Source organism: Sinocyclocheilus anshuiensis, unplaced genomic scaffold, assembly GCF_001515605.1.
Source record: "Sinocyclocheilus anshuiensis isolate Anshui unplaced genomic scaffold, SAMN03320099.WGS_v1.1 scaffold456, whole genome shotgun sequence".
Classification (NCBI taxonomy): Eukaryota; Metazoa; Chordata; class Actinopteri; order Cypriniformes; family Cyprinidae; genus Sinocyclocheilus; species Sinocyclocheilus anshuiensis.
The window spans coordinates 458,921-483,004 of NW_015557074.1; the positions used below are offsets into that span (position 1 = coordinate 458,921).

The 24,084-nt window shown below is 37.7% G+C and overlaps 1 protein-coding gene across 1 annotated transcript in view; it reads left to right on the forward strand.

Annotated features, from left to right (window-relative positions):
• Positions 1 to 2,455: 2,455 nt before the first annotated feature.
• Positions 2,456 to 24,084, forward strand: part of LOC107676746 (protein jagged-2-like) — a 60,480-nt gene continuing 38,851 nt past the window's right edge. Inside the window, exons 1-4 of the mRNA XM_016471413.1 lie at positions 2,456 to 2,461; positions 5,403 to 5,513; positions 5,578 to 5,973; positions 10,836 to 11,153. Coding sequence (XP_016326899.1) covers positions 2,456 to 2,461; positions 5,403 to 5,513; positions 5,578 to 5,973; positions 10,836 to 11,153 — 831 coding nt within the window. The remainder of the gene's footprint in view (positions 2,462 to 5,402; positions 5,514 to 5,577; positions 5,974 to 10,835; positions 11,154 to 24,084) is intronic.

Here is a 24,084-nt window from a genome sequence, read left to right on the forward strand (position 1 = left end):
TACACTGCTCAAAACTCGCGTTTGAATCGTCAGTGGCAAATTCTTTAAATATAAAAAACGTACTTCCAGTCTGTGAGTCAGAACAGCCGGCATTGTAGTCTACTCAGGATCAGGAAACAGTCCTCCATAAAATGTGCTGCTCACATCTGAATATTTGGGTTGAACTGTTCTGGAACAGTGTTGTAAATACAACTTAACCACTGATTTCTAGTCGTGTCCTCTTTTGGAAGGCCAAACAAAGTAGTTTCGCTTTCACAACGAAACTACTTTGGCCTTGAGTGAGCGGCGGTCGGCGGGCTTGCGGCAGCCACATGTGATGACCCCAGGCTGGACTCCGCTTCGTCCACGGTGAAAGCCAGTCCGGCGATCGACAGCGCGAAGTTGATGTATTTCCACAGCGACCAGCACGGATCAGCTCTAGGCATGACGAAGCGGATATCGTCCTCTTTTGGAAGGCCAAACAAAGCAGTTTCGCTTTCACAACGAAACACAGCGTCTCCACGACATGGCGGCAGCAACAATACTACAGCGAGAATAAAAGTTACGCCTTCTTTCTTTGCGTGAACATTTGGGCGGCGTTATGCAAATCTTCCCACATCGTGACGTAGACATGTGGGGGTGTGTTAGAACGAGCAGTTTTAGGTAGGCGTGGTTGACTCAACTTTTATAAAGAATATCTCTTTGGATTTGATACTTTAGTCTTTGCAACTTTACAGATCTTCTTTATGCACCAAGAGCTTGTAACACTCCAAAGAGAAAGGAACAATTGAAATCGCATCATATGGACCCCTTTAAAATGTATTCAAATAGAAAAGTTATTTTAAATAGTAAAAGTATTTCACAATATTACTGCTTTTGCAGTATTTTGGATCAAATAAATGCAGGCTTAGTGAGCAGAAGAGACTTATTTAAATAACATTAAGTATATGTTTGAAAAAGTCTCTGTAAAAAAAAAATATATATATATATATTTTACTCCGAAAAGATGCATTGAAAGTGTTGAAAGATAAAATGTTACAATAGATTTCCAATAATGAATCATGAAACAATGCATCACTGTTTCCACAAAAAATATTAAGCAGCAAAAGCTTTTCAACATTGACAGCAAGAACCATCATTAATAAAAAAAAAATCTGACCCTTAACTTTTGTAGAGGAGTGTTTGTGTGTCTTTATGAAACTGAACTGAGCCACACCAGTTTTAATTTCCTGACAACAATTTACTGTTTAAGTCCACTTTTTCATGACGTGTCCTTGTTCGCACGCATTTAGAAGTAGTTCAATTCGTCCTACCGTATCAGTCAAGATTTCCTCTGAAACTTCACCATGTAGTTAATGAAGATGTCAGCCATGAGCCTGTGTCTTTCTTTAGTGTGTCCACAGCATCTAGCGCCAGTCCTCGTTACTTGTGGTTGTCCTTGTCTGTCACTCATCCTTTTGAAGTAGAAGCCAGCAAACTCGGGGGATCTTCTCTTCTCATCTCAGTGACAGTCTACATCCAAATTGGCTTTTGGGCAGGGAGAAGTGGAGACAATTATTCCTTTGACATCAAACATTCAAAAATCCTTAAAAGCATACGCAGCCTTGATCATGCATAAGTGTATGTGACACTCTTTGATTCAGTGGTTTATTGATCTTCAGACTTCAAGTCTTAAGTCTGATTACTAAGGAATTTACTTTATTCCCCATTTGTGTGGTACTCAAATGTATAACCCCAAGATTATGAGTGAATGTCAAACATTTTGTTCTGTTATGAAATTGTGTCAAGATGAAATCAGATATGTTTTATGTACTTGAGTGCATTCACAAACTCATAAACTGATTGTCCTGTTGTTTGAGCTCATACACACACTCTCTTTAATCTCAAGCAGTGAGAGATTTCTATTGAAGTTAAATCACCTTCGCATGGCCTGGGAGTTTTTTTGAGTATCGTATAATAGGTAAATTAAGTTTGAGGGACTCTGAACTGTCAGCTGTATAATAGCGGCGCCTTGAGTTACATTGTGTTGACCTAAATGATTAGGTCAACTTTTTTTCTGTGTACACAAACATGCATTCTTCTGCAGATTTCCCAAGCCTCTGCACACTCCGCTGTTTTGCCTTGAGAAAAACCTGACCTTAACTGCTGCTGGTGCTATGTGTGTGTCTTATGCAATTGGCATCATGCCTAGCAGTTTGTTGTCCACCAACACTGCCCCCTTTGAGTCACAGAACAGACACTTCTTATGCCAGCAATGTGTGGGACACAGCTGTCCCCACACTGATCATATGACCAAACAGCAGGTTGGTTGGTTTGAGAAAACTACATACATTGCTTTATCACTGCTTTGTCTGGAATCCAAATATGCCCACAACTGACCCCCCAAAATGGGCTCAAGCTTAGAAAGTGGCGTAGGCTTAGTTTATTATTTGTTTATTATGTATTGCTTTATTTCCATGCCAAATTATGAGCGAATATGAGGGTGAGTTGTCTTTGAATCTTTGTGAGTGTAGTACTGGCTCTCTTTACATTTCCATGTTAATCACCAACTTTCAGTTCACAATGAGTCCAGCAGATGGGGACATTTGCTGTTGTACTGTTTACGGTTCGGCTGGTAGTAAGGTTTGTACCTGAGAAGAACGAGCCATATCTTCCCATTCATCCCAGTGGAGGATTGATTCTCTGCTAACATAGGCTGTCATCTTTTCCTGGAAACGTTTGTTACGTGAATGCCACCCCTGCTGGAAAAAAAAACAGACACCATCACAAAATTTGTAATGGTTTTATTGGTTATGGTGGGAATTGTACTGGTTTTAATCTGTTTTTATACAGTCTATGGTTTTAATGGAAAATGTGGACCCTGTGGGTATCTACTGGTAATCGGTCGCCTTCTATTGGTGGCTTGTTAAAGCCACTAAATCCTAATGGAATATGTCCCAAAACACACTAGGCCTACAGAAAACCATTTTTAAAAATGTTTTAATGGTTAAAACTTAAAAGTTGTTGGTTTGTGTATTTGTAGTGGAAACCATTCTGTGATGGTTTCTATTGATTTTTTTAAGCAGGGACTCATCACGTGACAATCTGGAAAAATAGTAGTATGTTTTACTGGTTTAGGAACCCTACATACATCATCTGTCACTGCTGTCAGTTTATCTGTACAGTAATTTAATGATTAAATGGTAACGTAATGAAGTAGCCAACTGAAAGAAAGAAAATCGTCAGAACACAGCCGTACAGGTAATTCCTGCCAACAGCTGAAAATTCTCACGGATCCATAAATTATGTCATTAACTCTGAACATCAGCTCTCAGCGCGGCTTTAGAGTCAGTAGGAATAAAGAGCGATTAAAATTCATTAAAATTCAGTTGTGTCGAGGTCAGCGCCACTCTATGCTAATCACAGACGGACTTGAAGAGCCCTCTGTTCTGACCACGGGTCACTCTACTTTTGGGAAATAACCGCAACAAGTCCATTCCGTCGCGAATGTGGGGAGGAAACAGGATCGAGTCAATAAAATCGGTTCATTATATTTTCAGCATAAAGCGGATGCTTTGTCTTGTAATGCCTGCACAGTGGAAACTCATTCCCCGATATGGAGATCTGGAAAGCAGCAATATGACGCCGATATGCTTTGAATTTCCGCAATTAGCCTAAATCAAAAGTCTGGTTTATAGGCTGAGCTGGTCTTCCAGTCTAGCCAAGCTGGTTTAAAAAGATCTCTCTGCCTGACCAGCTGAAAAGTGGTCAAAACCCATCTAAAACCAGTAAACAACACATATAGTCACTAGTTGTTACTTTTATAAAAAATTTTTTTTTTGCATTTTTCATTTATTTCTTCAGCAATGTAAAATTACAGACAGTATATATAGGCAATGTGTGTGGTCCTCAATAACAAATCTTTACTGTAAATACACAAATATTCAGTCTTTGTGAAATGTTCAAACATCCGTAGTCATTTTGGGTGCATCAGTACCCCACAAACACTATTTGGCATCCAAACCTTGTGGGTTTATTGCTTTGTCCTCACCCAACGACCTAATGATTAAGTTAAGCATGCCGCTTCCACTTTTAGCCTATGATGTGATAACAAGCCGGCGGTAATGTAAATGTGCTTGAGTATTGAATGTAACAGCCTCTGTCTGTCTGTCTATTGTCTGCCCTCTGACGTGCTTTTTTAATTGGTGCCGCAGCACTTTGATCATGCTCAGAGATTAAGTGAAGCTTGAGACCTATTATTCCAGAAAGAGTACACATGAAAAGAAACCCTACTGAGAATTTCCAGACCAGTGCATTATGGGATAGCATAGTTTCACAATTTATTTGTTATAAATGATACCGTGACTTCATAAACAGGACATATGGCAGAGAATGGGCCCGTTTCTGTCATTTATAGATAGAAGGGATGTTGGGCTGTTGAGCCTAGCCAATTTTCTTATATATCCGGCATCATATCTATGCAAAAAGACCATGAAGTGTTGTATAATCAGCATTATACATGACCAGCACCCTCCTAAGGTGGCAGTAAAGGTGTAAGTGAGAAATATAAAGTTGTGAAATATAAAGGTTTCAAAGTACACACCATAATTTTAAACTGTAAGTAAATTTTTTATGTGATTCATAACGATTCTCTGATTCACGGTAACTGACAGAACTGTTTAATTTGATGTATCCATCCACACAAGCTTTTCATAGCCTACATTCCAGAAAACAAAAATTCTAAGAACATTTGGTAACGTTTCTATTAAAGTAGGTCTATTTGAAAACTGGAAACATCCCATTTTTAAAATGTTTTAAAAATGGGACCCAACTAAAACCGGTCAGAAAAAAATGTTCCATTAATAATGTATCAATAATTGATATACTAATGATTTGACAATAATTTTGAATAAACATTCTATTAACGTTACTGGGAGATTGCTTGTTTGACATTGAGAGAACCTTGAACTTTGAATCAGAACCTTGCCAGAATCTTACCAAAATTCTGAGAATGTTTCCTGTTTGCTGAAATCTTAAAACTAGAAAGATTTCTGACCAGATGAGGAGGATTGTAACTTTCACAATTTTGTAACAATGCATTTCTGCTGGACTCACAAAGCACAGAATGACAGTGTATTCGACTGTAACACTTTTTGCGTTTATCTATTTGTTCTGTATTTGATTCCAGTTTTGTTTAATGTATTATTAACTTATTTTTGAATCAAATGGATGGTAAACAGATGATTCTATAGTAGGCCTAAATACATCCGATTACCAAATTTAAATGTACATAGTGGAAATTGGGTTGTAACAGCAGCCCTGTTGACATTATATGAAAAAAAAAGACCTAAATGTTATATTTATAAACTAGCCTACATCAGTTTGTAAGAAATATGTCGATATTATATTCAAGTTAGATACAGGTGACCGATATTCCCATGTAGAGGACACACCCTGGCAACTTTACCGCTAGTGCTTCCCACGGTGATGCGCAGTCTCGCTCTCATCGCTGCTCTTTGCTTTGGGAGGGCATCGGGAAAGCCTATCCGGTTGACGTGAGGGGAAAGAGCTGCTTTGAGTGAGAGGGGAAGTAAATGGGATGAAAGCTCAAGTCACTAGGTCAGCAGGTCGAACATTCAAAGCTTCTTAACTGTAGCAGGTGGAAGGAGGAGGAGGAGGAAGCACCCTGGACTCCAAGCGGAGTGTGGAAAGACATCAGTGGTCTTATCATTTACCTGTGCCACATTTACTTTGCTCGTATTCGCGCTGTGTCTTCACGATGGACACATGGACAGTGTAAAGAAAGCGTCACCAAACAGGGGAAGGCTGTTCCGTACGCACAGACCAAGTGCGCAAATGTCTGCTATGAGAATGGATAGAGACCGAAAGAGTTGGCACTCCTTGGAGAGCTCGAGTACGGACAGAAGGAGTGCTGCTAGGGCGATGATAAGGGATGCAGAGCGCGGACAGCACTGGACCGTCATTCTCCTGCTCTCGCTGGCGCTGCAGCCGCAGGTAAGCCGCTGATTACGCGCTATTTTCAGCCTGCTGTCACTTTTTTCACGGGTGTTTTCTCTCCAGAGCTTTACACGGACAATCCTTGGTGGTTATTTAGTGCAGTGTTGTTTTTACTTTAGCGCTGTTTACAAGTGGTTTGCACCAGTATGCGAATTATTTAGCGACTTTCAGGCAGCTGAACTTTTTAACGCAATCTGTCTGTCGTTTTCTGGGCGCAGTCGGTTGAGGTTCATCTTGCGCAAACAAAGCGTAAACTTGAAGACTTTTTAATACATTTCTGTTGCGCACATCCATAATTACGTGATAAATAATTACAGTAATTATGTTTTTGTCGCCACCGTCTGAAATTGACAGCTGTTGCTATGGCTACCTTCTCAAGCAAAGACGATTTCTGACTAATTTGTAAACTTTTGTGATTGTTGAAATTATATATATATATATAAACCAATGCACACTTAAACACACCCAGCCTGCTTCTTCGCCGTAATTTGCGGGGGTTTAACTTGGTGTGCAACCCCCATAATTCCGTTTTACACCTTTGTGGACGAGAGACCTCTGTTGTGCTGTTACCGTCTGCAGCCACCTGTTGTTCCATCTTTCTTTGTTGCGCGCCGCACTTGTCGCTCTTTTTGGGCGTGTTGCCTTGATTTTCATGCAGATACGAAAGTCTCATGTCAGCTATGGTTCATATACAACAATATATCTGACGTACATGAAGATGTGTTATTGTAAAGCTTGTCTGTAAGACTTGCTCATCATATTTCTGTGTGAAACGTACCCTGGTGCTCTGGTTTATTTGTACAACAAAAGCATCGTTTTGCTCTAGTATAAATGGGGACATTGCAGCGCTTTTCTATTTAGAGCAAGGCTTATTTTTAATTTCATTATGTTTACATCAGGCAGTAAAGTAGGAGATTTGGAGATTTTATAAAGAGAAATGGGTCTCTTTGTGGGCATGTGATTTTGCTTTTGTTTGCATTCCCAGAAAACACTCAGTCACTCTAATTATGCTGATCCATTTGTACCACCCAAATGGCTTAGCTGTATTTAGAGAATACATATCATCATTTTATTTTCAAAATATGAATCTCTCTTATGGTTTGAGAAGCCTACTCTGTTTAAAACACATTTGGCATTAAAACCAAGACATTATTTCAGAATCTACTTCCAATGCTACACATCCCACCCCAGTCACCTATTATTCCAGGCTTTGAGGTCTCCGCTGGGGTTGTTGGTCTACGGTGGAGATGACAACTCACCTGCTGTGGAGGGCAGATCCAGGGTATGAGAACCCTTTGAGTGCAGAAAGCGCGTGTGTGTTCTGGCGGGTTACTGCTGGATGCACATACCTGTCCTGCCACTGAGGGCGTGTGAAAAACTTTCTGTCGTTTTTGCAGTATGAACTTTGGTTGTTGAATGCTTTGATGGTTCTTGGAAGATCTATAGCGTGTATGTTACAGAAAGTTCTAGAGAGAAGAAATTTTATGGTTTTTATGTTATTGTCAAAAGAGATGAGGAGGGAAGTGATCAACAGCTTTGTATTGTTAGTTGGGCTATACATAACAGGGCTCAACAATAAGGATGGCCTAGTGGCCTGAGGCCAGTTGACGGAAATGTCACTTGACCTATCCAGGCTAGTACTGCACTTTCTTATGAACCTTGTTCATCAATCATGAATATGTGTTTATTTCTTGCAAACATTTAGATTTTATTTGAATATTGTTGCTGATATCTTCAAAATAATACATTAACATTTTTTTTATTTAATTATGTCACGTATATGTAGTTAGGTTAGTTACAGCTGACTAACATAGATGAGGTTTATTAAAACTATGAGAATAACTTGTGATAGTATATGCATGTATATATGGAATACACTATGCTACCAATGTATATGCTAACTTAAATGTTTTTGAGAGAAATCTCTTATGCTTACTAGGGCACTCAAGTTATTTAATCAAAAGTACAAAAATAGTAATAAAATAGTAATATTGTGAAAGATTGTTACAATATACAAATTTAATATATAAAATGTATTCATGTGATGGCAAAGCTGAATTTTCAGAAGCCATTACTCCAGTCTTTATTGTCACATGATCCTTCAAAATAGAAAGTAGGAAACTTTTGTAAAATTATAAATGTCTTTAATTTCACTTTTGAAAAATGGAATGTGTCCTTGCTGAATAAAATTAATAATTTCTTATTATTCATTAAATCTATATAAATTAATTAAATAAGTATGAAAAAGGGTAGATTATATAATAAATATTAAGTAATCTCTCAAATGCCACTGTTTCCAGAAAAAGTGTATTCATGAATGAATGTCATGGAGTTACATTATAACTTTTTTGTAATGCAAGTGATTCTTGATTCATGCAAAAAATATCGCTAACTTGCAAATTTTATTATATTTTTATTATTGCTATTATTATTATTGATTCTATTTGTGGCAAAAATGTTGGGTTGTTTCAAGCCAAAATTGGGTCAAATACCCTACTGTTGGGTTAGAATTTCAATTTAATTTCAGTATTAAAAAGTGAAATTAAGAATGATTCTTGGTTAAACGCCTAAATCAGGAATGGAGAATAAAACAGATAAGGGTTACCTTTTGTGTTAGACAGCAATAATACTTTAACAGTTAGTCAATACATGTCTTCAAAATGCGTAGCTGCCCCCTCAGAAATGTGTTATGCACATATCCTTTTTGTTTTAAATAGCAGCATGTCTTTGTCTCTGATGTTGGATGGCAGGAGTTCAGGACGAGTCTTTGTGGGGTTTTAATGTCTCGGTAATGAGCCCTGTGATGCAGCTACACAAGAGAGACTGCTGAAATACAGGTATGTTGGGAATGACCCAGGCAGAGGATAGAGGGAGAGGAAGAAAGAGAGATGGAGAGTGATGGCCGGTGGTCTATCTGCCGAGCGTTTGATGTGTCCATGTTTTAGGAGCAGGAATGGGACAACATGCCATGATGGAACAATGGGAGGACAGTGCAGCCATTCAGCGGTCCTGCTCAAACGTGGGGTCACGGGGAGAGGACAGGCACCACCGAGTCTTACTGTCTGACCCGGCTTGGAATGTCGTATTCACAGGAGAATCAGTGTGTGTCTGTGTGTCTGTTTATTTGTGTGGGAGAGAGTGTGTGATGCACATCAGGATTTTTCGAGTATGTGCATCTTGAAGATCTTAAAATAAATAAATAAATAAATAGTCTACAATAGTTTTGATAAAACATGTTTTTTTTCTAGGTTTTTATTTGGCAAATCGTTTTTTTGTCCTACTGAGAGTACCTAAAATGCCCAGCCGTCTCTTTGCAGAGTGTGTGTGTGTGTGTGTGTGTGTGTGTGTGTTTGTGCGTCTTCTCCTCCTTTGTGACAAAAAGAGAGGTGAATAAAAGAATGGCAACAATAAAGACAGGAAAGTCTGAACATAATGATGAGAGGAGATCTTTTCCCAGGTGAAAAAAGAGAACTACACAGTCGGAGAGGGCAAGATAGGAGCTGTGTTGTAAATGTGTTCCCCTCTGGGGAGAGAGGGAGAGAAAAGAAAGGAGAGGTATTGATATAAAGAATGGAAGACAGAGTGCAAGGGGTTGAAGAGTAGGAAGTGACTAACACAAGGGAGTAAGGAGAGAAAGCGTGAGAGAGAGGCAAGACATAACCTGAGGGGAGAAGATGGAGGTAATGAAGTTAAGTGAGCATGCAGATGAATAGGGTGATTACAGCACAGAAGAGGACTGTAGCTGTCCGTTTAGACACAGGGATTTCACTTTGAATCAATGTTATCGTCTGTTCTTTCTGTCTTTATCTGCCTTCAGATACAAAGACTGCTAGAGTCATTATCTGTCTGGATGAATGGGGTCTCGTGGGGATTGTGTTTGTGTTGTTTGACACTCTATACACTGTATAAATACAACTGTAAGAACAGATTTTAATGTTTGAATACACATATTTTGCCTTTGAGCATTACTCAGAGCAAGTTCTTCTGTGTTTATACAACCACAGTATCTTTTTTCTGTCTTTGCTAATGTAGTCGAGTGCTTTTCAATTTTGAGGAATAGTTCACCCAAAAATAAGAATTCTGTCTTAATTTACTCACCCTCATGTTGTTCTGAAAACCCACATGACTTTATTTTATCAGAGTGCTGTCAAACTCCAGAAATGACAATAAAAGCACCATAAACATTGAATACATTTAGTAAGTCAAGTCGAGAATTGTCTCGTCGGATTTTTGGTGAATCATGATTTGTTCATCGTTTATGCACTGATTTCATGCACATTTGTGTGTATGTACATTAATTAGCCTAAATTGGACTCATTATCTACAAATAATCTCAATTTTGTGTTCCGTGGAGAAAATAAAACTATCAATCATCACAATTACATTAAACTGATATATATCATATTTTTGAGTTTTATTTTTTATTACAACCGAAGTACCAGAGGTGGATATCAACTTAGACAGGAAGGCCTTCAAATTTTGTCTTGGACAAAGTGAGCTCTGAAGTTTTTGCCAGATTTGGTGGTTGAGAACCACTGCTTTAAGCATTTCTTTTTAATAAAAACAATCAATATACTTGTCATTTACATTACAAAAGAATATGATACATTTTTATAATCGACGACAACAGCATTGATATTCTAACCTACACAAGCCAACATCCAGATGTGATAAAACTGTTTTCAGGAAGCCAGTAACTGTGGAGAATATGAACAAGCATCATGAGAGAATTTAAATTCTAAACACCTTTGGAGGCTGAAAGTGCTGCTTCTCATCTTAATGACTTCATGCACTTTGTCACATTTCAGTTTTCCTGTTTGTTTTCCCTTTTTTAACATGGCTGTTTTGAATTTCCATAGGTTGTCTGTGCGGTGGGCACATTTGAGGTCCAGATTCGACAGTGGCTAAACCCTCAGGGCTTTCTACTGAGTGATCAGTGCTGTGACCCCCAGGCCAGTGGCGGGCAGCGCTGCTCATCAGGTGATCAGTGTGACACCTTCTTCAAGGCCTGTCTGAAGGAGTACCAGGCTCGGGTTGCACCAACCGGCACCTGTACATATGGCACTGGCAGCACACCTGTCCTGGGTGGTAACTCCCACACCTTACATCATCATGGAAACGAGGGAAGCGACAGCAGAAATGGACGAATTGCTATCCCATTTAAATACGCATGGCCAGTAAGTACATCTCTCATTTGCTTAGTGAACAGCGATGAGGTAAAAACATAATTTCTATATATCATTTGATGTAGAAACCTTTGACAAAGACTGCTTGGAAGACACTTGGATAAAGTGTTGGTTTTTCTGATCTGTTGTGCGTGGTTCAATATATCAGAACGATATTTTCTAAAGGGCAGCTGTCATGTCACCATTAAACTGTTTGGATTGCCAAGACCTCACCGCTGCTGCCCTTATCATGTCAGTTCTTGAAGGTAAACTGTGTAATTGACAAATATAACAGGTGGAAAATGACAAAAAAGACCACACACAAGTGTCCTGAACACATTCGCTCATCTGCCATTGGTTGAAAAATATATTAAATACATGAAAAATACACCACCCTCAGACTCCATTGGTTGAGCTAATGTGGGAAAATGGAAAAAACAAAAACAAAATTTAGGGGTATCACAAAAAATAAGGCTGAGCCAATGTTTATGACACTTCTGACAATGATTTGTTAGCACTAGAGCCACAGTATTCATACTTCTTTGAAATCAACTTAGAAATATCTTACCTAAAGTTGTCTCTACAAGTTAAAGAGATATCAAAAATGAAAGTTATGTCATCATTTACTCATGTCGTTCCAGAAGAATTTGTTCATCTTTTTTTAATGAATTCAGGAAGGTTTCTCTCCCTCCGCTGAAAGTCTGTTACACCAAAACATTGATGCTTCAAAAGTTTCTGAAGATGGTTAAATAAATCATTTTGAATCAAGCGGTTTAACCAGCCAAAATATTCATGCAAAACATAAACCTCTATATAAACTGAATCAATAATAAACTGAAGGCCTAAGAGTGTTCAGCATTCTCCAACAAATATGTTTCTGATTTTATAGACTGTTTTAAGTTGTAAAGTTGGCAGGATTTAACAAAATCCATTGTATGGCTTCAGCAGACATGTGTTATGATGCCAAGTGGGGCAAACAGTTCCTGAGCCCTGCCCAGCTCTACAGTGCCCCACAATCTTCCAATCTAAATCTGTGGTGAGAAATGGAACTGCAGCACACTGTAATTGAGAGCCATTGCTTATTTTCTCGTTACCTTACTTACGTAAACCTCGATCTAGATCAGTCTGCTTCAGCTAAGTCTACATCAGGTCAGTAACTAGTTGGCATGTTTGTTCTTCCTGTGTGGAGAAGTGTATCAAATTAATGAAAGTATAAATCATTTTTAATGTTAAAATGTGCTCATGTGAATAGCCTTTATATAGTTGTGTTTGTTTTATGTTTGAGAATAGACATGACTTTGTTTTCCTCACCGTAAAGGCTGATTTATACTTCTGCGTCGGACCTACGCCATAGCTTACGCATAGACGCACACCCATACGCCGTAGCCTGACGTGCACCTCCCCAAAAATCTAACAGCGCATCAATTCTACGCAGACCGCAAGCGCTGTGATTGGTCTGCAAGAACCCCTCCCTCCATATGTACTTGAGTTTTGTGTGTGTTTATGTGCACTTTAATATATTTTAATGTAACAACTTCTTATATAAAATAAAACAAAGCAAAGAACAAGTGTCTGATCATTTATTATACTACATAGCATTATACATCAGTAGTTGTCCACAACAAACAATGTTGATCTGCCGTGGTACAAGTCCTTGTGCAGATTGAAAGAATGCCATCATCTCCTGTTCCTTGTTGTCTCCTTTTTGTAGTTTTAAATAATGATTTAATGATTTGATATTTATTTGCCGCCGTCACGGCTATAATGCTTCTCCGACGAGCCATTTCTTCTTCGGCTTTTGCCGTGGTACTGTGGGTTACACCAGCAACATGCCCGTGGATACTGCTGACTAGCGGTTTGCATGTGTACTGCACGTTGACGCGGACAACGACGCAGAAGTATAAATGAAAACTGACACATAGCCTACGGCGTAAAGGCTACGGCGTAGGTCCGACGCAGAAGTATAAATCAGCCTTAATTCCTCCACAACTTGTAACAACATTCGTAAGCAATAAATATTAAGGGTTAGTTCACCCAAAAATGAAAATTCGGTCAGTCATTACTCACCCTCATATCGTTCCAAATCCCTCAGACCTTCGTTCATCTTCGGAACACAAATTAAGATATTTTGATGAAATCCAAGAGCTTTCTGACCTTTTTCTGAGGCACAGAAACTTAGTAAAGACATTGTTAAAATAGTCCATGTGACATCAGTGTTTCAACCTTAATTTTATGAAGCTACAAGAATACATTATCATGAAGCATGCGCCGTGATGGTGCTAAAATGGTGCTAGGGTGACACAGAGGAAAATAATTGTTTCATAAAGTCATTATTTTTTATTTTCTTTGCACACAAAAAGTAAAATTACGGTTGAGCCACTGATGTCACACGGACTATTTTGTCAATGTTCTTGGTACCTTTCTGGACCTTGAACGTGGTAGTACCCTTGCTGTCTATGGAGGGTCAGAAAGCTCTCGGATTTCATCAAAAATATCTTAATATGTGTTCTGAAGATGAAGAAAGTTCTTAAGGGGATTGGAACGACATGAGAGTGAGTAATTAATGACAGAATTTTCATTTTTGGGTGAACTATCCCTTTAAGTCTGTTCATCATACAGCATCATACAGTCTTCAGAAGACTTGGATTTTGGATTTTTATTTATTTATTTTTTACAATGTCTTTACAAACTTTTTGTAGCATCAAAGTTTTGGGGCAGAGAGACAGAAATCTCTCAGGTTTCATTAAAAGTATCTTTAGTTGTGCTTTCAAATTTGAGTTAGTAAATAACAGAATTTTTGTTTTTGGGTTAATTAAAAACAACACTGAAGCATTTGTTTTCCACTATCCACAAATTTGGATCACACCCAAATCGCATGCAGTGGTTTCCTTAAAGCTATATAAGCTTGCCTGCTATTTTATTAACTTGTTGATAGGGAAGTTTTCACTTAACCTTGATCTGACCTCAGTGGCATTATGCCGAGCATATGGAGGTAGTAATGCTGGCTGACTGTTGGCCAGACCGTGGACGTGCTGTGCCAGTGATCTTTACTGAACCTCGCTGTGAGTGCTGCGGTCAGTGGTTGGTTTTTTCCAGCATGGGTCTTTAAACTGATTACACACTTATTGATTAGAGCGGATAGATAGTGTGCATGTGTGAGAGAGAAAGAGAGAAAAAGATGAGGGTGAAAGATTGTAGCACAACTTTTAATTTTATCTACTGGTGTTGTGGTGGCTGAAGATAAAGACTGTCTTTTGTAACATAATGAGTATTGTTCTGGTCCTCGGATTTGATAAGCTGCATTCAGAGATACATGCTGATATTTTGTATAATGTCACTGGGACATTTCATTGCCTCTCTGCTTGTCTGTATTTGCCATACTAAAATTTTAACCAAACCATTTTCACTGATGGAGCAAAAATAAACAAATTACTTGGTCATATTTTGTCTGAATCAGTTACTCAATATTTGTCTTGTTTATTGAAGTGTCTCAAAAGCAGCATCACATTTGCAGTCCTGCTGTTGTGCTGAATATCAGCACGGCCAATGAAAATAGTTTGGTTACAATGTCACAAATACACAATTGGTTTTTGATCGGTTAAATCAAAGCTGAACATAATAATTTACAGCTTGTTTATCTTCTATTTGCATTTATCTCCTCTGTAGTAATTGTCTTGACTAGAAAATGTGTCTTTCTTTCTCTCCCATTGTGTTTCATCATTTTCTGGCTCTTTCTTTTGTGAAACATGTTTATTCTCTCTTATTTTCCAGACAAATTGACATCACTAGTTTTTATTTTCTGCAGTAATAGAGCAGATGCTATCACTACAAATAGACCATTAATCGTTGACTTAAAAGCAAATCTTTAATTGGACCACTGTGATTTAATACTGGTGTGGTTTTTTATGATACAATTTTTCAACTTCATACAAATTCAATGAAAACAGAAAAATAAAAGAGAGGTGCCCAAGGCCCAAGAAGGAAACCAACTGTATTTTTTGTCTTGTGGTTGAGATCATGAATGTCTTGTCACTATGCTAAGTCATCGCACATAATACCAATCTTATCATCAGAATCTGAAGGGAGCGGTTGGGGATATCAAACTCTTCGATGAGTCACAGAAACCCCCAATAAAAGAAAGATGAGGCTCATGACCCACATATCTCTCATGTAAAATATTACAGTATTCTCTTGCTGTAATTACTGTCTACCACAGTGCTGCATTACAACCAGCTTCAGGCCTCAGAATTCCTTCAAAATAACTTGCCGGCTGTAGGAGACTGATAGGCCAGTACAAGTCGTTTTTTTTTTTTTTGTTATTAACTGTTGAATGAATGATGAAGTTCTCTGAATCTTAGCATCCTAACTGAAATGGAACCTCGATGTTGAACGCTCTCTTGTACCAAATCTTTTCTATCATACATTTGCTTTACTTTTACATTCATTGATTTGGCACTATTATCCAAAGCGGCTTATACCACACGTATGCATACAGGTATACAGCATATTAACAAGCTAATGCACACATCAAAACTTTTAGAAATGCACAAATTCATGCAAATGACAGGCCAAAAAAAGTAGACTGCCAGCCAATGGCAGTGACGTCTGTTTCTTCTGTACAAACATGCATATAAGAATGCAAATACACAGTACACCCAAATATTGAGTACATACATTTTTTTTAATTGTTGAAGTATTTTTCATTAATAATTTGTTATTAAAAGAACTGTAAGTAACTGTATTTATAATCAATGTTTCTCATGCTTCATCCATCATCTTATCATTGAGCAATGTAAGAAAGGATATATGTGATATTTCCTTAGAATTAACTTTTTGGAATGGTTGGTGCTGCCCCTATGATGCAATAAAATGCTCCCTAATGGTGGCTCACTAGATTTTGGAACAAATCCTCTGTTTGTTTCCTTTAAAATGATTATTATTATCTGGAAGTTTTAGGATCTAATTGGCTGCTCATACAGTAGGTGGAGGATATACAGTAGTAATGAGGGTGAGAAAGGTGATGTTATTTTTGTAACTACATTAATTATAAATGTTAATAATGTTTTCAATAAAGCCCAAAGATAGCTGGAGCTTTGCTGGTGCAGGGGGAAATCATCTGATGCAGGCCAGCTGTCCTGGCTTGGAAGAACAGGTCTGAGAGCCTCCGGCAAATTGACCTCTGTGTAGTGGATTGGCACTAGGGATGTGCATTTTGCAGATGTGAAATGTTTTGAAATTTAGAAAAGTCACAATTTTCCCAACATTTACCAAACATTTACATTAACCAAGTTGATATTTCAATATTTTAATGAGACATTCACATGTTCGCAGTTCTTTCATGTTAGTTAATGATCACATGACCACACAGATGAAATATTTAATCTGTAATTAGTAAGTGTTTTATTTTGACAATGTAAAATGGAATAATAATAATAATTATTATTATTATTATTGTTGTTGTTTTTGTTATTATTATTATTATTATTATTATTAACACAGCAATTGATTTCTGTTGTAAATTTAGTACTGTTAAAATGAAAAAGAATTTTTGATAATTATAATAATTTCATTTACACTACATTCATACCCTTGAGCTTTCAACAGAAGACAGCAGAATACTGCTCAAATGCTGTAAACTTCTGTCTACAAAAATGTTGGAAATTATATTAATGTGTAAATAAAGTTAACCTTGCGCATGGTGCATTCCCAAATGCACATAAAACTCATAAAAATGCACGTAAAAGCCCAAGCAGAGATCCTGCATTAACTGTAAACTGAGCCACTCTGATATTGTAAATAAAACAGATCTTACTGCGATTATCACACAACCCCATTTATTTATTTTTAGTTTTTGAGTACATGCGATGTATAAATGCATGTATTAAAGTGTGAGTGTATATGAGTATGTCGGGCTATTTAAACTGTGAGTGTGAGAAAATTCTGGAGGAAAACGGCTGTCTGGATCAGTTTCAGGGCAGGGCTGAAGTGTGAGGGAGAGGGAGTGAATGGATTCTGTGGGCATCAAGGGAGGGAAAGAACCGTATTATCTGTCCATCTTTGTGTGGTGGTTCAGGTGGAAGCAGGGAGGGAGGGGGGTCTCAGGATCCCACAGCCTCAGGTGAGGAGACAAACAGGTGAGCGCAGGTATTATGAGGAAAGGTGAGCCGTTCTCTCTGGCTTTCTTCCCTTATCTTTTCCTCCGCTGGCTTTCTGATCATCCCAGCCTCTCGGTTCACGCTGTAAGTGTCGGTTCCTGAGTGATGACCCACACAGTGTGTTTCACCGTTTAACTGTGTTGTCATACTGTAACGCATTGTGGCTCCTCCATTGTTTAGTGTTTCCTGATTAATGGTGTCATGATTGAAGCTGTTGGCCTTCATGTGGTCCCACAGTAAATGAGATCATCACTCTCCCTTTCTTCCGCTGTGACAAGAAAAGAAGAGATGAGGGCGTCGATGATCAGGATGAATGGATATGGAGAGGAAGTGGATGTGTGGGAACTCTAGGTTGTGGGGTTTGGGAATGATCGTTTTTAGTTGATGGCTTTAGTGGCGATGTTATTACCTCCATCTAACGCCACAAACGCTGGGGTGTGTACAAGGCAGAGGGTTAGATGATCTGAAACTAGAGGTGAATTGGAGTTTTGCAGGTGATTGCAGCTCAGAAATTTGAATAATCATCATCTGAATACAAAGCAAGCCAATCGAATAACATGCAGGGTGGGAAATATGACCAAAATTATAATTTATAAGTAATATATTTGACATATAAACACATTTGTACAATATTTTGTCCAAATCTGTTTTCAATTGACACCAGTAAAGGATATAATCATAGAGAACTGTTTTGTGCATCCTTAACTCAAGCAGCATTGTATGAAATGTCTAAAATAAGCACAGTTTGGGCTTTTCAGTTCTGGTTGTGATTTTGAGCTCACACTAGGAAAAGACTGTAATAATACAGCCCAATATACTGTGTTAATATTAAGGAATTTTCCATATTAGTTTTTAATACCTGTATTTTGAATTATGTATTGCATTGTAATGTGTTTTAGGGTTGAAGGAAATGTCCTTAAACCGAACAATTCAATTAAATTCAATTCAAGTTTATTTGTATAGCACTTTTCACGATACAAATCGTTGCAAAGCAACTTTACAACAAATTCAGTTTCTACAATATTTAGTGGTAGCTTATCAGTGGTGACTGTCAGTTAATGTACATATGGCAGAAATGTACGGAAAAATAAATTAAAGACGTAATCAATTAAAGATGTAATCAAACAGACGATGAACACTGTCTTTGGTGGCTGGAACAATAGTTCTGCCCGGACGATAACGAACAGAACAGAAAAGGACATTATACATTTTTCTACTATTTTTTTTTCTCCTTACAGTGCAGTAGTTGTGTGTTTAATTTCCTGCAGGTTGCTGAATTTAAGTGAGTGTGATAACCAAGTCCTGAAGGTTATCTGATGAAGATTGGATTCATGCCTCTGAGATATTTAAAGTCATTTATCACTGTCCCAGCAATACTCTGGGTGTCTGTGTTCACTCGCAGCAGTTTTTGGAGGTTCTGCTTTTTAAAGACTGGGTTGTAGTTAATCTACATCATTACTTGATTGAACTTTTTTTTTATCATTATTATAACAGTTTCCCAATAGTAGCCTGAGGTCACACACGTTGTTCCCTACTGGCCCTGCACCTCATTAATCACCCACACCTGAGATCAAACCTCAGAGCAGATTTGATTAGAGGCCCACAGCCTTTATTAACTAGGATACTAATATTAGTAATGTGGCATTTAGCTGACACTTTTCTTTTGCTTATTACAGGGAAAGTTCCTCAGGGTCACCTAGGGTTAAGTGAATGGCTGAATGAATGAGTCTCACAGAAACATGTCTGGGTCATAATTTCATCCAAAAATCAAAAGGAAAGAATAATAAATTATATTATGCATAGACAATGAAGCCTCCTTTCATGACAGTTCTCAGTATCACCAATGATAGTAGTCAATAGATTTTTATCCTGTTTGGACATAATGATTTGTCAATGTATCTGTATAAATTAATGCCAAAATAACAAATACTGATGTATAAATATGTATGTATTCATATTAGTGCTGTCAAACGATTAATCGTGATTAATCTAATCCAAAATAAGAGTTTTTGTTTATATAATATATGTGTGTGTACTGTGTATATTTATTATGTATATATAAAGACACACACATACAGCATATAATTTGAAAATATTTACATGTATTTACATGTATATATTTATAGTCATATAAATTATATCATATATAAATATATTTAATATATAAACGTAACATATTTTTCTTAAATATGTACATGCATGTTTGGGGACAGTGTTTTATAAAGATATTAATACTTTAATTCAGCAATTAAATCAGAAGTGACATTTATACTGTAATGTTAGAAAAGATTTCTATTTCAAATAGATGCTGTTCTTCTGAATGTTATATTCAAAGAAACCTGAAAAAAACATATCATGGTTTTCACAAAAATATTAAGCAGCGCAACTGTTTTCAGCACTGATAGTAATAATAAAATGTTTTTTTAATACCAAATTAGCATATTAAAATCATTGTTGAAGATTCATATCACACTTAAAGTGTTAGTTCACCCAAAAATGAAAATTAGCCCACAAATTACTCACCCTCAAGTCATCCTAGGTGTATATCACTTTCTTCTTTCAGACGAATCCAGTCGGAGTTATTTTAAAAATTGTCTATGATCTTTCAAGCTCTTTAATGCCACTCAGCGGGTGTTGCAAGCATCAGTCCAAAATAAATTTTAATGGATCAGTCCTAAAAAGCACCCAACCAATAAAAAGAAGTGTCTCACACGGCTCCGGGGGGTGAACAAAGGCCTCCTGTAGTGAAGGAAGCAGCTCCAGGCTGATGACGTATGAGTTCAGTATTGCTCATGCGCCGGTGAGTCTCGTGAAAACCAACGTTTGTTAACTGGAGCAAAGGAAGCAGTTTCCTTACTTTAGCAAAAGGAAAACCAGTCTCCTCTGGGCTTATATCGAAATCCTCCGACATTCTTCTTTACAAATCCTCGTTTTGTATTTCTAATAAGTGACTGGTGTTTTGTTGTGATCTCTCCCCTGCGCTTCCGCGTGCGTCACTTCTGAGCGGCACATGCGCAAAGCTGACCTCATACGTCATCCGCCCGGAGCTGCTTCCGTGTAGGACTGTTGGCGCAAGCTACATTAAAGTGATTATTACGTTTTGAATATGGATATTTTTTTTACAAAAATGCATCAATTCACTACAGGAGGCCTTTGTTCACCCCCCGGAGCCGTGTGAGACACTTTTTTTTATGGATGGGCGCTTTTTATTTAACGTCTTTTGGACTGATGCATGCAACACGCGCTGAGTGGCATTAAACAGCTTGAAAGATCAAAGACAATTTTTAATATAACTCCGACTGGATTCGTCTGAAAGAAGAAAGTCATATACACCTAGGATGACTTGAGGGTGAGTAATTTGTGGGCTAATTTTCATTTTTGGGTGAACTAACCCTTTAAGACTAGAATAATGGCTGCTGAAAATATATTATAAAAATATTCAAATAAAAAATATTTTAATTTTAAATTGTTAATAATATTTCACAAAATTACCATTTTTACTGTATTTTTGATCAAATAAATGCAGCCTTGGTGAGCATAAGAGACTTCTTTCAGTAATGAATCTTGCTGACCCCATACCATACGGTAGTGTATAATCAATTTAAATAATATATAAAATATTATGCTAATGCTAATTAGGCTTCAGTTAAGCTTCTTTATGCAAAATATACTTCTTTATTTCAACCACCCAAAAATATTTTTACAGTCTTTGTAAGATTCACACAATGTTAGCTCATGCATTCCTTGCAGGGTTTTAACCTTTAATCTTTCACTTTCCAGTTCAGATCTTCAACCACAAAGCTACACCGCCACAAAATCACCACCACCATTTTAAATTCTTCCCTCAATTCCTCTTCCATTAAACCTGTAATCCTGAGCTTTAACATGGGCAATCGAATGTACCTGAAGGGGATATGGCTGGCTAAATGGAGTGGGCATGTCCAGACATGATCCCTGCCTGGGCTTATGAGTCCCATCCATCAATTAAAATGTAAAAAACAATTTATCCATAACTCTATGTCAATTCCAAAGAGCAAATTCAGAAGATTGAATCTGAATGAAAGAAAATCCATCCATAGGTTTCTGTGGAAATGTTTCAGTCACAGTTCATCAGAAGAAAATATATTAAAATTGGTCCTGAAATAATGGCTCTGTGAGCTGTGAGAGTATATAGAGGCTGTGTTGATGTGGTTTCATAGTCAAAACAGTTATTAATATAGCTGGTGTGTTTACTTTGGCTAATGTTGACAAAAGTTGACTTCATACTAGTTAAATTAATGCCAGCATTCTCTTAGAGTAGGTCACGGTTTACAGACATGCTGTCGTAAGCAGGAAAAGCACACCCATGAGCCGACGAAATTGCGTCTTGTAAATTTCCATCTAAACAGTGCTTAAATATCTGTATCATGTGTAATATGATGTATGCGCTCTGTTTTTTGATTATTTATGTGTGTGTGTGTGTGTGTGTGTGTGTGTGTGTGTGTGTGAGAGAGAGTGTCTGTCCTCCTCATGTCTGGGCCTGCTATTAGTATGTGTGTGTTAATATGTGTGTGTGTGTGTGTGTGTGTGTGTGTGAGAGAGAGAGTATGAGAGAGTGTGTCTCCAGGGCGAGCTGAAAATTGATCTCCTTCTATTATGTCATGTTGTATTTTGGAGAGTTTCAGTACTTAGTTACCTGGACATTCCTGCTGCCTGGGAACCAGAGAAACTCATTTACTACAGGGACACAGAGAGAGAGACTTCTGTCTTTCTTTCTCGCTGTTAACTCTTAAGACCGCATACCTGTGCAGTCACGCAGATAGACTAATGTATACCGTGCAATTGTTTCAAGACCATTTTGTCTTTCTGTGATGTGCTGGCTTTTTTATTTTATCGTACATCTGTATGCAGACTCACAGTGGCTGAAAACACCTGTAAAGACAGCAGTCACGTACAAACACAAGCTTTGACTCATCGACACGCCATGTTAATTCCATTAACATTCATTCGCGTGCGTGCTGAAGATAAGATCCTAGCCTTGGGACAGTAGAGTTGGGGGACACTGGGACATTGTGCTCTCATTTGTGTGCAAATTGGATTGAAGTGGGAGTTTGCATAAAGGAAGAGGTCCTTGTCTTGTTCTCTTCTCACCTTCAATCAAAATGGGACACAATTTAACTGTATATGTGTAAAGTTTTGGGAGTGATAACCGCTTTTGAATTGACCATTTTTTAAATCCTCTCAATTTTGTGTGAGCACTCAATATTGGAGTCACTCCAGAATTGCAATGGTCATAACCGCATCAACATTTATCCACCTTGTAGCTGTAAACTATGAATATAAGACCTATTCGGACGGGACTAGTTTTCCGGGGGTCGTTAGAAAAATTTGTGTTTCATAGACTTAACTGGTGATTTTAATCCTGTCCGAATCTGCCACGTCTATTTTTCTCACACAATCTCTGTATTCTAGAGCAAATTACCTACTGGTTTTCAGCAAATTCAGTGATCCTCTGAGAAAACTAATCTCGTATGAATGTAAATGTCTGTGATTGCCGACAATATTTTTTTCATAACGTGTTTCCTTGTGTGTTTTGGCCGACGTGAACTACCGTAGACGCTCTTACTACCGCACACATTTTTGATACGTTTGCCTCCAAGCAAAGAAATAAAAAAAAAAAAAAAAAAAAAAAAAAAAAAAGTAGAGGGCAAAACAGTCACTTTCACCATGAAAAAATACACTTTGCATTGGTTAACTCGTCTGTCCTACAAAGGAAAAATTATGGTCTAAATCCCAAAGTGCGCTTCCAAGTTTAGACCAGCCCAGGACACCAAATTGTTAAGACTGGCTACTGTAATATCAGTGTCAGGTAAGATTACTCACCTTCATTTCTGCATTCAATTAGGCCTACATAATGTTTTAATTACATATGTACCTTTACGAAAATTAAACATAGTTTTACTACAAATAAATAATAAACTAAAGTAACCACAAATTAACCATGGTTTTGCTATACTAGCCATAGCTTAATAATGGTAATTGTAGTAAAGCTGTGGTTATACTAATGGCAATTAATTCGAATGACTATACGCAATGCACGCCACGCATACAGAGTGCGTGATCTCTGCAATGCCCAGATGTACAAAACAGACCCTCCCACCTCTGTAGTAAACATGATAGTCCCATCTGAATTGATACATGAAAATCGCAGACATCAAGTGATAAGAATCAAAACTCAAATGTAGTTTAGAAAATTAGTCGCGTCCGAATAGGGCTAACGATGAAAATTATGAAAACTAATGAAATGAAGCACTCGTAAAAGGACTGACATCAAAATTTTGCTGTTTGAGAAACCCTCCAAAGATGTTATTTTTCTACTATCCAGTAACAAATTTTGATACAAATTTTAAAATTAAGAAATTAAAGGGGTCATATGATGCGATTTCAAGTTTTCCTTTCTCTTTGGAGTGTTACAAGCTGTTTGTGAATAGATAAGATCCCTAAAGTTGCAAAGACTAAAGTCTCAAACCTAAATATTCTTTATAAAAGTTAAGACTCGTACACGCCCTCCTAAAATGCCTCGTTTAAACTCGCCCCCACATGTCTACGCCACTGTGTGGGAAGATTTGCATAACACCGCCCAAATGTTCACGCAAAGAAAGAAGGCGTAACTTTGATTCTCGCTGTAGTATTGTTGCCACCGCCATGTCGTGGAGACGCTGTGTGTTTCGTTGTGAAAGCAAAACTACTTTGTTTGGCCTTCTAAAAGAGGACACAACTAGAAATCAGTGGTTAAGTTGTATTTACAA